We start from the raw sequence: 13,338 nt of genomic DNA, 5'->3' as shown, positions 1-13,338 counted from the left end.
TCATATGCTATATTCAGTCTTTGTCACATGGGCCACTTCTACTTCGACCGTTTCAATGGCCTGTGTCACTTCAGCCACCTTTTGTCCCTGCTGTTGCGCCAACACGTAATTTACCACCTGCATGATGCTTTGGTCAGAAAGAGTGGAGACCGACGGGCATTCCTCAGTAGCTGCGACTGCTTCGATGGCTTCCAGCGTCTCTCCTGTGACTACCAGCGTCTCGATCTCGCCATCACCAACGCTGATCTCCGTTTCCTGTTCCTGCACGTCTGCCGGCAGAATGCTGATGGCGTGCTCCACCTGCGTCCCTTGGTTATGAAACTGAAGAGTATCTTTTTCCAGCATAATTTTGCAGGGTACATAGTCCCTGTGGAACTTGGTCATGTGCTTCCGTAGCGTCCGGGCATCTATGTAAGCTTCGTTGCACACCGGGCAGACGTAGGGTCGTTCTCCAGTGTGGGTCCTCACGTGGCGCTTCAACGAACGCGCATCGGCCCAGGCTACTCCACACGTGAGACATTCAAAAGGCTTCACACCTGTCCTCGAAGGGGAAGCAGAAGAAAGGCGACCGTTAGTGTTCGTAAGTGCGCACGAGCGAGGGCGAGAAGTGACAGAAGAGCAGCAGCATACAAGAACAAAGGAAGTACTGCAGCTTTTTCCAGGTAAGGAGGAGATCGGGTTTGCCATTCCTCTACTACAAGTGTAATGCAAGCGTAACCCCTTCAACGGTGAGGTTTTCCACAAGTGCTTTGCCCAAACTAACATGTTCCTTTAAGGAAAAAATTCTTCTCAAAATTCCTTTTAATGCAGTTTCTTCCCTATTTTAAGTGCATACCGCTTAATCTCATTCTAATACTTGTTTCGCCGGCGATGCCTTTCTGAAACCACATTTTACTTTGTAGAACTTGTCACATGTCTAGTCACGCTTGGTTTCCATAAATCCTTCTATCAGCCTCTCCTCAAACCAGCACTGACTCCAGTTACCTTGTGACTCCATCCACAGATGCTTCCCTTCTCCTCCTCCTGCTCCACACTGCACATGCTCAAACAGTGCCCCTGATGTCAGTATAATCCTACTCTCCCTCACAACATCCCAGCTCTGGGGTCTGCAGGATCTAGTGGGGCGTGTGGGTGGGCGACAAACACTACGTCAACACTGGCTTTTTCTCTGTAACTGTTACCATAGATTTAGGCTAAGTACCTACCACAGGACACTTCCTCTGGTCAGAAACAGAGAACCTCAATTTCAGTGCTTAGGCAGCTGTTAGACTTACTTGTAACAGCTCTTTAAAAGCTGACATGCTTCAAACAAGTGGGTTTTGCCCTGAGACAGGAGTCGATGTAGCCTTCCAACACAGCTGAATAAGCAAGTGCTCAAAAATCAGTAGCACACTTCACAGCTAAAGTAAAAATGCACTTTTTTCTTCCTTTTAATTATTAAGTTTTAAGATTTTGTTTTAATTATAAAATATTTTCCCCAAAACATCATATAGTTTAGTGCTTGTTATAGATCAAGAAATTGACCCACTTACAACACTGGTCCTTTCCTTAAATTCAGGCCAATCATTCTCCCATTTGAATACAGCGTGCACCTTTCAAACTGGAGAATGTTTTAACTACATCCAATTCGCTGCCAGATACACATCTTTTAATCACTTCGAAACAGGTTTTTCCATCACCGTTCAGAGAAGGACAAATTGTCACCCTCCCTGCATGTGACTGCAGTTTCAGGAAGATCCCAACAGCCACTTGCAGGAATCACATTAACCAACCAGGACTAGCATAAAACTTCCCGGAGAACCTGTAGGAATATCTGTGTCTTGCAGCACCAGACATACGCAGCCCCAAAGAAACAGTTACCCCTTTCTCCACAGTCCTTTTAGGGGTTGAGGGACATCCCAGCTACTTGCTTTCCACATACCTTCATGATTGTTCATGTGCCTCCTGTATTCCCGGAGTTGTGTGAATTTTCTCCCACAGTGCTCACAAACTCGCTCCAGATTTTGTTTTGCTCTTCCTTTTTTACCATGTGTGGCTTTCTTCACATGTCTTCTGTACAAAGCTTTCTCGTAAAATTCTTTACCACATATATTACACCTAAAATGTGTTAAGTGAGAAATCTAGTGAAACCATTATTCTGTGCTTATGTCATGCTTTTTAAACAAAGATGCACTTTAATTATAGTGGGGAAAGTTTAACGGGAATACTGTCTCATATGACAAGAAGTTCCATAATTAGAATAATATTGTTGGCCTGAGCTACATTTTCTCTTCTTCACAGCTCCGTTCCCATTCTAGAGAAGTGAGATCACATATAAGGCATTTCTAACTTCACCGATTATATTTATCCTCTTACAACCTCCTGAGCGTTAGTTCCGGGACTGTGCCGGCAGGGTACGTGTTGGACCATACTAGCTGAAGTCACCCATCTGTTCTCAAGTACTCCAGACCCCAGTCAGCATCGATCAATGGGTACTCCAGCCAGGGATGAGGCAGCTCCTTGTTGACTGGCTGTGGATCTGTGTTAGGTCACACATGCCCAGTACGCTTCGGTTGTTACGTGGGTTTCCTCTTACCTGTAAGGGTCTGTGACAGAATGAGACTTCACGTGAGAATACCAGTCTTTCTTCCAACTGTAACATTTTCCACAGAACTGGCACTGAAACGGCTTCATACCCAAGTGTTTGTTCATATGCTGCCGAAGATCTCGAGCTTCATAGAAACTCTTTTCACACCTGTAACAGTAAAGGTTTTAGCTTCCCGTACAAGAAAGATCTTGGTGATCCCGATTTCAAAGGCACTGGAACCCTCTTCTTTAATGGCAACCAAAGACTTGGAGAAGACAGCACCTACTGTGTCATCAATATCTATATAAAGCGCAATCCCGTTCCAAACTGGGGAAAATTCAAAGGAACAGCAGCTTATCTGAAAGTCTGGAATATAACCTGAGGACCTCTGAAACACTTTTGTCTGTTATTTTTATGGGGAATAATCAAAGGCAAACCAACTGGAAGACATTGGAAATTTGAATTATACTGCATGAACTTAGAAGGACAGTAACAGCTGTGTATTCCCTTAACCAAAGAGGATTAATTATTGACACAAAAGATAACTGAACAATAAATCTCAGTTACCAAAGGTATTTTTTTTAGAAATTAAAAACCAAATTCAGAAGCCTACAAGGTAGCATCTGAAAGTAGTGCTCCTTGTTCTTTAGCCTGCTGTTTGTATACATCTAAACCCAGGCCAATTCCTAGTTTCTCTCCATTTATACCTTGCCACAGTACGACTACACAGAATTACAAATCACTAGCTCCTCGTGGTACGCAATCTGCAGAGGTCAGTCTAATCAGAGACATGCTTTCTCCCTGGGAAAGAAGTTCTGCTCTTCAGACAGCCTTGCCTGATCACCTGCATCTCTTCCTCACGTAACATCACGTACCTGTGTGACACAAGAAAGGACAGGGGCAGGGAAATGCCAGCAAGCAAAGGTGAAGGATTCACCTTCTACAGCTGATCGACCTCTGGAATAAAGGAACCTCAGAATTCCCAACTGCCAGTGGAATCTGAGAAGAAAAAAAGCTTCCATACAGGAACAAAACTTTAGTAGTATGCATTCCAAAGAATGGGCATTCTAGGGAGGAAAAAAGCTGCCTTTGCATTTGAGGAAGGAAAAAAAAAGGAGGGAGTGAAAAGTGATGGTCCCTGAGCCATCCAACCAACCACCTCCTCCTCCTTGGCTGGACAGACTGACAGCTCCAGTTCCAGTGGGGGTCTCGGGGACCCTGGGGTTGCAGAGCCACATCAACAGGAGTCACAAGAGCCCTAAGGATCTGGAATGGGGTTGGCACGTGGTGCTCTCCCCTTGAGGGCTGCATGTTTGGAAAAGCCATTAGATAAAAAACTCAAGCAACCCACCCCCGCCACTCCCACGCACGACTGCCATTTAATCCAATACGTACTTCCCTGGAAAACTTCCCCAGGTGTTTTAGGAAAATAACTCTTGTTCAGCTTTGTTCAACTGGGCCAGAAGCTCAAACCGAAGCCTGGCACAGTTCTACAACCAAGCTGTCTGGTTACAGCTTAGTGAGGCGCTCCGAACCAGGCGACAACGTGCGTTGTGTTGCTGCTAGAGGCCTTCACCCCAGACAACACGAGGGCTGTGTCCATTTTGAAGAAGCTGGGGAATCAAAGTTATCGTCTCTGCCACGACTCCACTGCCCAGAGTGAATGTATTTTTTTTTTAAAATCTGTTTCTCCTTCAAACCCCCAACTGCCTGACTTCACACGTTTCATTAAACAATGCCATCCCTGCTGTGGCCCTGCTGGCTCTGTTCGCTACTTTTAGAATTAAAGAGCACTATGTCAAAAAGCACTGAATAAAACCACTGCTGACAGAATTCAGTTTTCAGCAGTTAGAAAATGTAACTTTTGCTGCACGCAGCACCACTACCAGAGACACCTGAAACAACACTTCAGATCGAAGCTTTCATTAAAGCCACGAGTTGCACACAGGCCATCAGAGGAATCATACAACCCCCCTTTGCAACCCCAGAAAGTTATCCAGAGACCTAACTGACAGTTTGGAAACGAAGCACCATTGTACTTTTGCATGTCACGTGACAGGTTCTCCCTAGCCAGCTTGGCTGTGGAAAAAGTATCCTTGTTTTCCTAATGCACTAGAAGCCACGCTGTTGCCAGTTGCAGAGCTTCTGCTAAACTAAATGCAAAGATATTTAAGGGGTCACAGAAGTTCTACGATCAAGGTAACTGCAATCGTCAGCGAGTCCCACGTACGACGCTCCTGCAGAGCCGTTTGCTGAACGCTCGGTGCTGCAGTGCACACACGCACACGGCAACGGAGGATCTACAGGAAATTTGAAAATTAAGCTGAAATCAAGTATCACCGTAGAAGAGGGCAAGAAGAGGCTGGAGGCCCTTTGCCTCTGACTAGACGACCACTCTATCTGGCCTACAAGGGAGCTGTAAATCAGAGCTCACAGCTGCAAGTGCCAACACACCCATTAAAAACCAACGGTGAAACTAGAGCCAGGTAGCAGTTAAAAAACAAGCTCTTGCTCTACCATAGCATGTATTAACAAAAGCGCATTTTTTACTCCTATGCTTTGTAGTCCTGTTCCAGGCCAGTGAAGAGCTTGACAACAAGGAGCTGCTTTTAATCTTTAAAATTACTAGCATCAATGACGTTAAGGAAAAAAGCCCACCAAAAAAAAAAAACCCCAGCCCACTTACTGAGTACACTGATATCCACGAACTTCGGGCTTTGGCTGGTGTTTCTTGATGTGTTTACTGAGTCCGGATGCCCTGTGGAAAGATTTTCCACAGATGGAGCAAAGATACTTGGATTCTCCTGACAAAAGGAAAACAAGACATGTAACGAAGCCAGGCCTCCCACCTCTGGAGTGCTTTGTGAGAGTGGGTTTTCTCCTTCTCACATAATTTACCTTAAGTAAGCAGAGCAGTGCTGCAAGAGAAGTTGGTTTAACTACACACAGACAGAGTTTAAGTGTGTTTCACATGTGCCAAAGTAATAATACACAGAGGGGGGAGTAGCAACTCTAAATGACTTTATTGCATGTTTTTCAACACAGGTGCAACATTGCAGCTACTAAATTAGTCACAAAATGTGAACAGCCTAAAAAATCACCCTCTGGTGTGGGAAAAAAAAAAAGCCAACAGTCTTGGTATTTTACTCTCTGCATTAGTACAGCAAGTCTTGTAAAACACAAGTGGAGATTCTCAGGGATTTAACTTAGCACGTTTTCCCCTGAAAGGATAGGGCGGAAGCGTAAGCGCTCCAGAACGTTCCAGCCTGCTGCCTATCACCGCTGAACTGACATGCTACAGGCGTCAATACCTACATAAAAACATCGGAGCAGACCACCCACAATTCCCTGTTCTTGTGGAGGACATGTGCGTAACAGCATCAAGCCACGGTAAAAGCAGCCCAGAAAATAAACGTAAAACAACTGCACACCTCTACCTCGGCCGTCTGACCAATAGGGGAAAAGGAGAGACTGCGATTTGTTTCTCAAACCGATCCTTCGACACGGACGCAGAGCGCTGAAGTTCAGCCGCACACAGCAGCCAACCAAAGTCCAAGGATCCCCTCTCTCAGCACTTACCTGTATGAATGCTCATGTGCTCCTGAAGGCTTCTTTTTGTGACGAAAGACTTTTCACACAACTCGCACTTGAACTGTTTCTGTACTTCATGGAGAGCTAAGTGCATTTTTAATCCATGCTTATACGTAAAGGCCTTTCCACAAGCCTAAAAAATCCAAATTGGGTGGAATAGGACAAATAAAATTCATTATGTAGTAGGTGCTTAACTTGAAACGCAAAAAACCCCGTCTGTTATACTCAAGGGAAGACATTCTTCTAGACACAGGAATATGAATTTTCCTGATTCAACTCCATTCTAGTTTTCTCAAGTCCTGGACTACAAGAGTTTTCACCGGGAATGTTACAGTAGTTCTCCCCATTCTGAAGTGACCTAAATTCACTCAAATTTTAGGACCGAGCATCAGTACTAAAATAACAGGAACACATTACAGATTTGATTGGAAAAGGGCTTTCTCTTTACCTTGCATGTGTGTGGTTTTACACCTGTATGTTTGAGCATATGTATTCTGAGAGAGTAGAGCTTCGGTAGAGTTCTCCCACATATGTCACACATAAATTCCCGTTTAGTCCTCCCTTTCCCCGCGGACACGCCAGTCTCATCAGCGCCACCAGCTGCAGTGTTCACTTCAGTCTTCCGAGTGTGCCGGACAAGATGGGCTCGCAGGGAGGCACCATACTGGAATTCTTTTTTACAGAGCTGGGAAAGAAAACAACGCAACCTCACTTGGCATTTATTACTCAAAAGTTATTTCAGAAGAGAGGTAAGCATCGGTTTTGAGTACAGTAATACGATTAGCTAGGTCTGTGACCTTGTCCAATAGGCATTTTATCTCAGGTTAATTAACAGCTGCAAATTTTGAATGTTATGGCGACCGAGAGAACAACTGATCACTTCCCACTGGCACCAACTTCCAGGCTACTCTAAACAGGATAACAAATTTACTGGCTAGCTCAAAAGTAAAGCCCAGCCCAGCACTGCCTAGAGCAGCAAGCGCGCTCCCCTATCACACGGTGCTGTCAGGCCACGTGGCTGCACCACGTCCTACCCCACCCCATCCGGATCCGGGCCGCATCCGCCTCTGAAATCCAAAGAGAAAATAAATACAGGAATGAAAATAGGCAAGAAAAACAATTACTGATGTCATTACTGAACGATTTTTCACAGAGAGGGAGGGAGGTTTATGGACTAGAAAACCCCCAACTTACTGGGCACTTATAGTCCTTAGATCTCTCATGTTTCAGCGTGTGCATTATAAGCGCGTAGCGCCGGTGGAACACCATCCCACACTCGGTGCATTTGTGCTGAGCTTCTACTTCGTTATTTTCCGTGGTGTCTCTTTTGGGCTGCTTCATTTTCTTCCCTCTTTGTACTAGCTTCATGGCAACCTGAGTTGGAAAAACACAGCCCTTGAACGACCATTACTACGCTGTATTTTGTATTTCCTCTGCAAATTAGTAGGAAAAGCTGATGTTTCTGCGTGTTACTGTAATACCACCTCATTTTGCTCAGCTGATTCAGCTGCCAGAAAGCTCCCCCCTTTCAGCTGACTGCAAAACCACAGATCTCATGTTGGGTGAAAAACTGGCCTTGTTTTAAAACCCTAAACTGATTTTGATTAGAGGCAGACATTGTCTTCCCAGTTCAGAGACAGCTAACCCTACAGCCCTGAGAAAATGCCTGAGAGCTAAGGGATTCCTTACAGAGGAACCAAAGTGTGGCCAGGCACAAATTCTATCAAATATTTCACCCATGCCCTAAACTCCAACCTCCCTTTCAGTATTTACATTTGCTTTACTACAAAAGTCATCAGATTAAAAACCAAAAAGTGCCTCAATTAATTCTTACCAGCCAGCAATAACTGAGTTATTAATAACCTGTAAAAAAATTTACAGTATTTAAGCAAAGTTCTTTCTGGTTAAAAGCATTCTGCCTTCACTAATGCTGATTTTTTGTTAGGTAGTACTGGCAGTGCTATCTCGAGCTGGTAATTTCGTTTTCCTTTGGAGCAACTTGCTGTCAAATTCTTCAAAAGCCAAACTGTAAGCCACCAGGCTGAGGTTGCCTGTACAGGGTAACTCCCCTCCAGGTTCCAGAGAGGAAGGCAAAGAGAAAAAAAGTACAATGCATCCCCATTTCTTCTTCCTCCCTGTTCCCTCAACAAGGGAGGTATCTAACCGTCCATGATCACATACTAGCCTTCCCACACCTCCCGAAGCTCAACTGGGATGACGTGTTTTTTTGTTTCCATTTTGCTGCTGACCTGAAAACTTACACAAACTTGGCTAAACTGTCTTACTCAGTCTACGCTGGCTAAATCCTACACAAAGCACGCTCTGTCACAAAACCAAAGGGACTAATGTGCAGTGAGGTGCATGTCAGCTACCCATTGGCACTACAAGAGGAAAGGCTCCTGGAAGAAAAGACTCGTTCATCTAAAAAAAAACCCAAATATTGAAACAATTGGTTCAAGTGCTGCCCATTAAACATGTCTGAGTGCTTGAGGGTTTAACACCAGCGCTCTCTGAACTTTCTGACCCCCATCTGAAGGTGGCAGGACTGTGTTATGGCAACTCAGGACTGTGTCTGCAGACCTACACAGGATGTCAGATTTTTCACTTGCTCTGTTTTCAAGGCTAGTTGAGAACTGAACTCTCAGACCATTAAGAATTTCAGGGAGAAGATACACCTTCTGTCCAACCACAAGGAGCTGTGGGAAGATGGTCTGCAGAATTGCTAATCGCTCAAAACAGAAAGACATTTGGCAGACAGTGCTTGGAATCAGGAAAGAATCTTTTCAGCTTGTTCTCCAAACACTGGGCGATTACTGACACCAGGCCTAAAGACAGACACAATACCTGCTGTACTGCGGATTTAGGATTTGTCTTTCTATTCTGCAGGTTTTTTTCCATTCCTTTATGCAGTCTGATATATTCCCCTTCACTGAGGGAACGCTGGCGAAGCTTGCTTTTGTAAGTATCATCTTGGCTGGAAGCTGGGCTTTCCGCCTGGGAAACCGCAAAGCTCTGCTCTTTGCCAGGTCTGCCGCATTTCTGCTTGAGTGTTTCTGAGGAGTCTCCAGAAGCAGAGTCCACGTTTGCTTTACCACTTTCATCTGTCTCAACTTCCATCTGATTTTGCGTGTCGATGGCTTCCACAGCTGACAGCTCGGCCTTTACGAGAGACACGGTGCTATCTGAAACTCTCTCCAGCAGCTGCACGTTGTTGCAGTTCTCAGTTGTTTCACACTGCTCCACAGGTTCTGCAGGATCAGCTCCAGCAGCCTCCGCAGGCTCTGGGGGCAGGGGTGCCGCTACCTCCTCTGGCCCAGCTCCGTTCACAGCCACTGGCACTTCCTGGGCTGCGAGCTCAGGCTGCTCAGCGCCGTCCGCGGGCTGGGTCTCAACTTCAGTCTGCTCTGCTACGTTTTGTGTCGGCTCTACTGTCTGAATATCTCCCTTTTGGTACACCATAATTTGTTTGTCCTCCATCTGTTTGTGCACATTCTCACAGATTTCGAGGACCTCCGACATGAAGAGATGCCGGGCGAGCATGGCCACTTCTGCCATGCTACAGAAGTCAAAAGTTAATTCTGAAGTGTAAGCAAATTCCAATAGAGGCAGGAAACTGGACTTGCAGAACCCTACCAGGAATAAAACAAGAAATTAGTGCAAACGCCGATAACCCTGAATCACACCAAAATATCCCATGATTCATACAACCTTTGATTGGGTTAAGTCTAAAATTTAGAGCCAAACACACTTGCAAGCAACACTGAAGCCCCTCTACTGAGACTCAATTAACCGTCACTTAGGCAAAAGCGGCCTCCTTGTGTATTTTCTACGTGGAAGTAAGCTCAGACAACTTTGCCGACAAGTAGAGCTGAGGTATTTTCACAATAAAATTCTCTAGAAGAACGTTTCAAGATGCTGAGCGCGCCACCATATTTTTGAGGCAGATTAACCCTAATTTAGCCACAGTCTTTCAGGGCCCGCTCCATTCAGAAGATAGTTGGGACCTGAGTAACGACCGATGTGGCAGAAAAGTAAGACAAGAAAGTGTCTAATGAAAAAGATAAAAGTATGGCTATATAGAGATGCTTAAAAACAAGCATTTGGTATAATTTTCCACCGTTCTGTAAATCACAAATCAAACATGTAATTGGGGGGGCCTTCTGGACCATCCCACTAGGGATCTGTTGCGCTCGCGTGCCCACTGCTCGCGCAGAGACAGGCACAGTTAAAGCAGCAGGCGTATGCTCTGTACCACACTCTCCATCACCACAGCCCTATTTTTAGGGTATTTATTTCAGGATCGCCTCCTGTCTTTAAGGTTCCAGAAGGTTTGAGAAATAAGTGGAAATACGTGTAACAGTGTTTCACGGACATAAGAAAGGATTCAGCATTTGTTCAGCAGAACGGCTCTCCAAGAAGCTAGTCAACACCCCCTCCTGATGTACTCAAGCATTTGGTTATGTTCCCTTTTGTAATGTTTGTGACTAATACAGGGAGAAAACATGCCTGAGCAAGGGAAATTGAAAAGGAAAATCAGTCCCAAGCTTCCCAGAAATTTTAAGGTGAAACCCCACAGTCCGTTCAATAGGGAAGCCCAGCTTACACGAAAGCAGAGCGATTGCTTCAGCATTAACATCCACACAAAATACTTTTAGATTAAAAGAGAGAAAAAAGCAAGAGAAAGTATTGCGTTGCCTTGAACACTCAAGAAAACCGAACCAAATACTGTACACCTTATGTAGGATACCATGATTTCTAGCTTTGAAACCCACAACAATTCACCTGACAGATCCACTACAGCTTCATGACTAGTGACAGCTCCCTTTTCAATGAAGAGCTCTCTGAAGTACTCGCTGTTGGCTGCCAAGACAGATTTGTGAGCTTTGTACTCCTCTCCTTCAATCAGCAGAGTCACATCACAGAACTGATTGGCAAGCCTCTGCTGATTCAGTTGGTTTAAGACTGACAGACAATGTTTGGAAGATGACTGCTTCACAAGGCCCTTACTGTCAACCTGTCATAAACAACATCATGAGAACTTCATTACATTTAGACTGTGCCTTTTTAAGCATTCACACTGAAACACAGAAAAAGATTATTTTCTGCAACCGTACAAGCAGTTCACCCTCTATAACACACAGCTTAACTTTACTATTGTTTTCTTCCTTTAAATGCATCAAATCTCACCCTCCCTCCAAGCACAGTTAAAACAGACAACTGGAAAAAATGGGAAGACACGGATATTCCAGCAGTTCTTGGACCGTGTTTTTCAATGCCACGGTCTGAAATGATTTCTAGATTCATAGCATCATAGTATCTTTAGGTTGGAGAAGACCTTTGAGATCATAAAGTCCAACCATTCCAAAGTCTTTACATGCATATGAGTCCCCAGTTATCATCAAGAATTTCATATACAAGTATAGCATCATTTTTAAAGGAACAGATATAGGTTTCAATGACAATTTCGTATGTGACGCTTTACGGCTTCTACTTTTGCCATCCATTCTCCCTTGGGTCCTATAGGCATAAACAGGATTCGGGGCGATTTCACTTTCCAAAGCTGACATACTATAATTAATGTCACGTCCTCTATACCAGTAACCCATTTCCACATATTGTCTATCCTTGGCAAAATTTACGTCATCTTATTATTGCAAGATTATCACAACGATGGCAAATAAGCGCGTGACTACGAAGGCATTACCCAACACCTTAAACACATCCAGGTGCACGGAGCGGTACTTACAAATACAAGCTCATGCTTCGCTATTGGCTTCTTCTTCACAGGCGTGGGGGACGCGGCTGGGACCGAGGCCGTATGACTTGGTTCATCGTCCGTTTCATTACTGTCTTCGTGAGATTTTGCATCCAGTCCTAGCTCCTCCAGCATTTCGGAAGGATCTGACAGAGATCTAGAGCGATCTAGCTTTTCCTGGCACTTGCTGCATTCTTTAATGTAATCTTTAACCTGCTTAAGAATACCTAAGAAAAATTGATGGAGCTTAATTAGGCTTCTGATCCTCACTCAGTTTCCCTTAAACACACAATGGAGTATGTAGGCGATTAGCACAACACCCTTACACACTTCCTGAGAAAAATGGTGTCCGTCACCTCCATTTTCCTTCTCCCGCTTCTTCGTCCCAGTTCTGCTTCCCTCCCATCACCGTGCGATACACCGTCTGCCGCTACTCCAATCCTCCGTTTATCGGAAGCGGGACATTTACAACCTCCCCACACCAAGCAGACCCTCCCGGAGAGATTTTTAAGGCTGAATATTTGTATGTAAAAACCGGCTCTAAGAATCCCAAGGTGACGAAAGCCGTAACCTAACGCTGCATTTAGCCCACACAGGCAGATCTCAGCTTGTCCTTCCCGAAGGGGCTAAGAACTGCAAGGCTCACCTGAGGGCTGCTGCACAACGGGGCCCCGCGGCAAGACGCAACGACACGTTAACCAGCTTTAAAGCAACCGCCGATGGTGCGGGGACTGAAAGAAATTCGTTCCCCACCAGTACTTCAAGCGGTATAACTAAGTAATTGTAGACACTCGGCAGTTCCTAAGGTCAGGGTCCTCTTCTAGGCACCAAGGCATTTTCAGGATTTTCTGGATTTCCACCCAAACTCATTCCCTTCGCCAGGACAACACAAAAGCATACGTAACAACAGCCGTGCCCCTACAGTTCCAAACCCAGCAGAGCTCAAACTCGGCCGATGCTTAGCCTTGTGCTGCTCACCCCTTCTCACAGCGCGAGATGCGGGATCATTACGTACGTACCTCCGTGAGGATCAGGCAAACGCGGGCTTCAGGCAAGCCAAGACATTCCAACCCAAGACATTCCTGCCCGTGGCAAACATTTTTACGTTTCTTTGATTTAGTCTGAAACCATCAGGGCGAGTTCACTGCACAGGAGGTTTCTGGGCTTCAGATCCTGCACCTAACGTTCTTCCTGGCCACGGGGCCACGCTCCAGCCCACTGCTTCCCAGTTACAGAGCAGACAGGCACAACAGACTGGCACCCATCTCAGGGTGGCGACTGTGTCAAAGCTGCCGCCCACCAGCAGCTGCGGGGGATTATAATGGCAAGGGAAAACAATGTTTTCGAGGAGACACAGGCTGAACTGAAAGCAGGGCACCAACTGTAGTACTCTCAGCTGTCGTAGTTTAACTCCGGACAGCAAAAC

General features: G+C 45.3%; 1 protein-coding gene across 1 annotated transcript; it reads right to left on the bottom strand.

The window, feature by feature from the left end:
• On the bottom strand, positions 1–12,171 carry ZBTB11 (zinc finger and BTB domain containing 11; the record flags this gene model as incomplete). Its single annotated transcript, XM_010150839.1, has 10 exons — positions 1–536; positions 1,922–2,097; positions 2,576–2,734; positions 5,253–5,370; positions 6,146–6,290; positions 6,606–6,842; positions 7,352–7,531; positions 9,002–9,786; positions 10,940–11,171; positions 11,904–12,171. Coding segments are annotated over 10 exons (2,836 nt in total), but the record flags the coding sequence as incomplete, so codon positions are not given.
• Positions 12,172–13,338: the final 1,167 nt, after the last annotated feature.

Source organism: Eurypyga helias, unplaced genomic scaffold, assembly GCF_000690775.1.
Source record: "Eurypyga helias isolate BGI_N326 unplaced genomic scaffold, ASM69077v1 scaffold48204, whole genome shotgun sequence".
Taxonomy (NCBI): Eukaryota; Metazoa; Chordata; class Aves; order Eurypygiformes; family Eurypygidae; genus Eurypyga; species Eurypyga helias.
The sequence above is the reverse complement of the archived record's forward strand: the minus strand, read 5'-3'. Positions and strand labels throughout refer to the sequence as shown.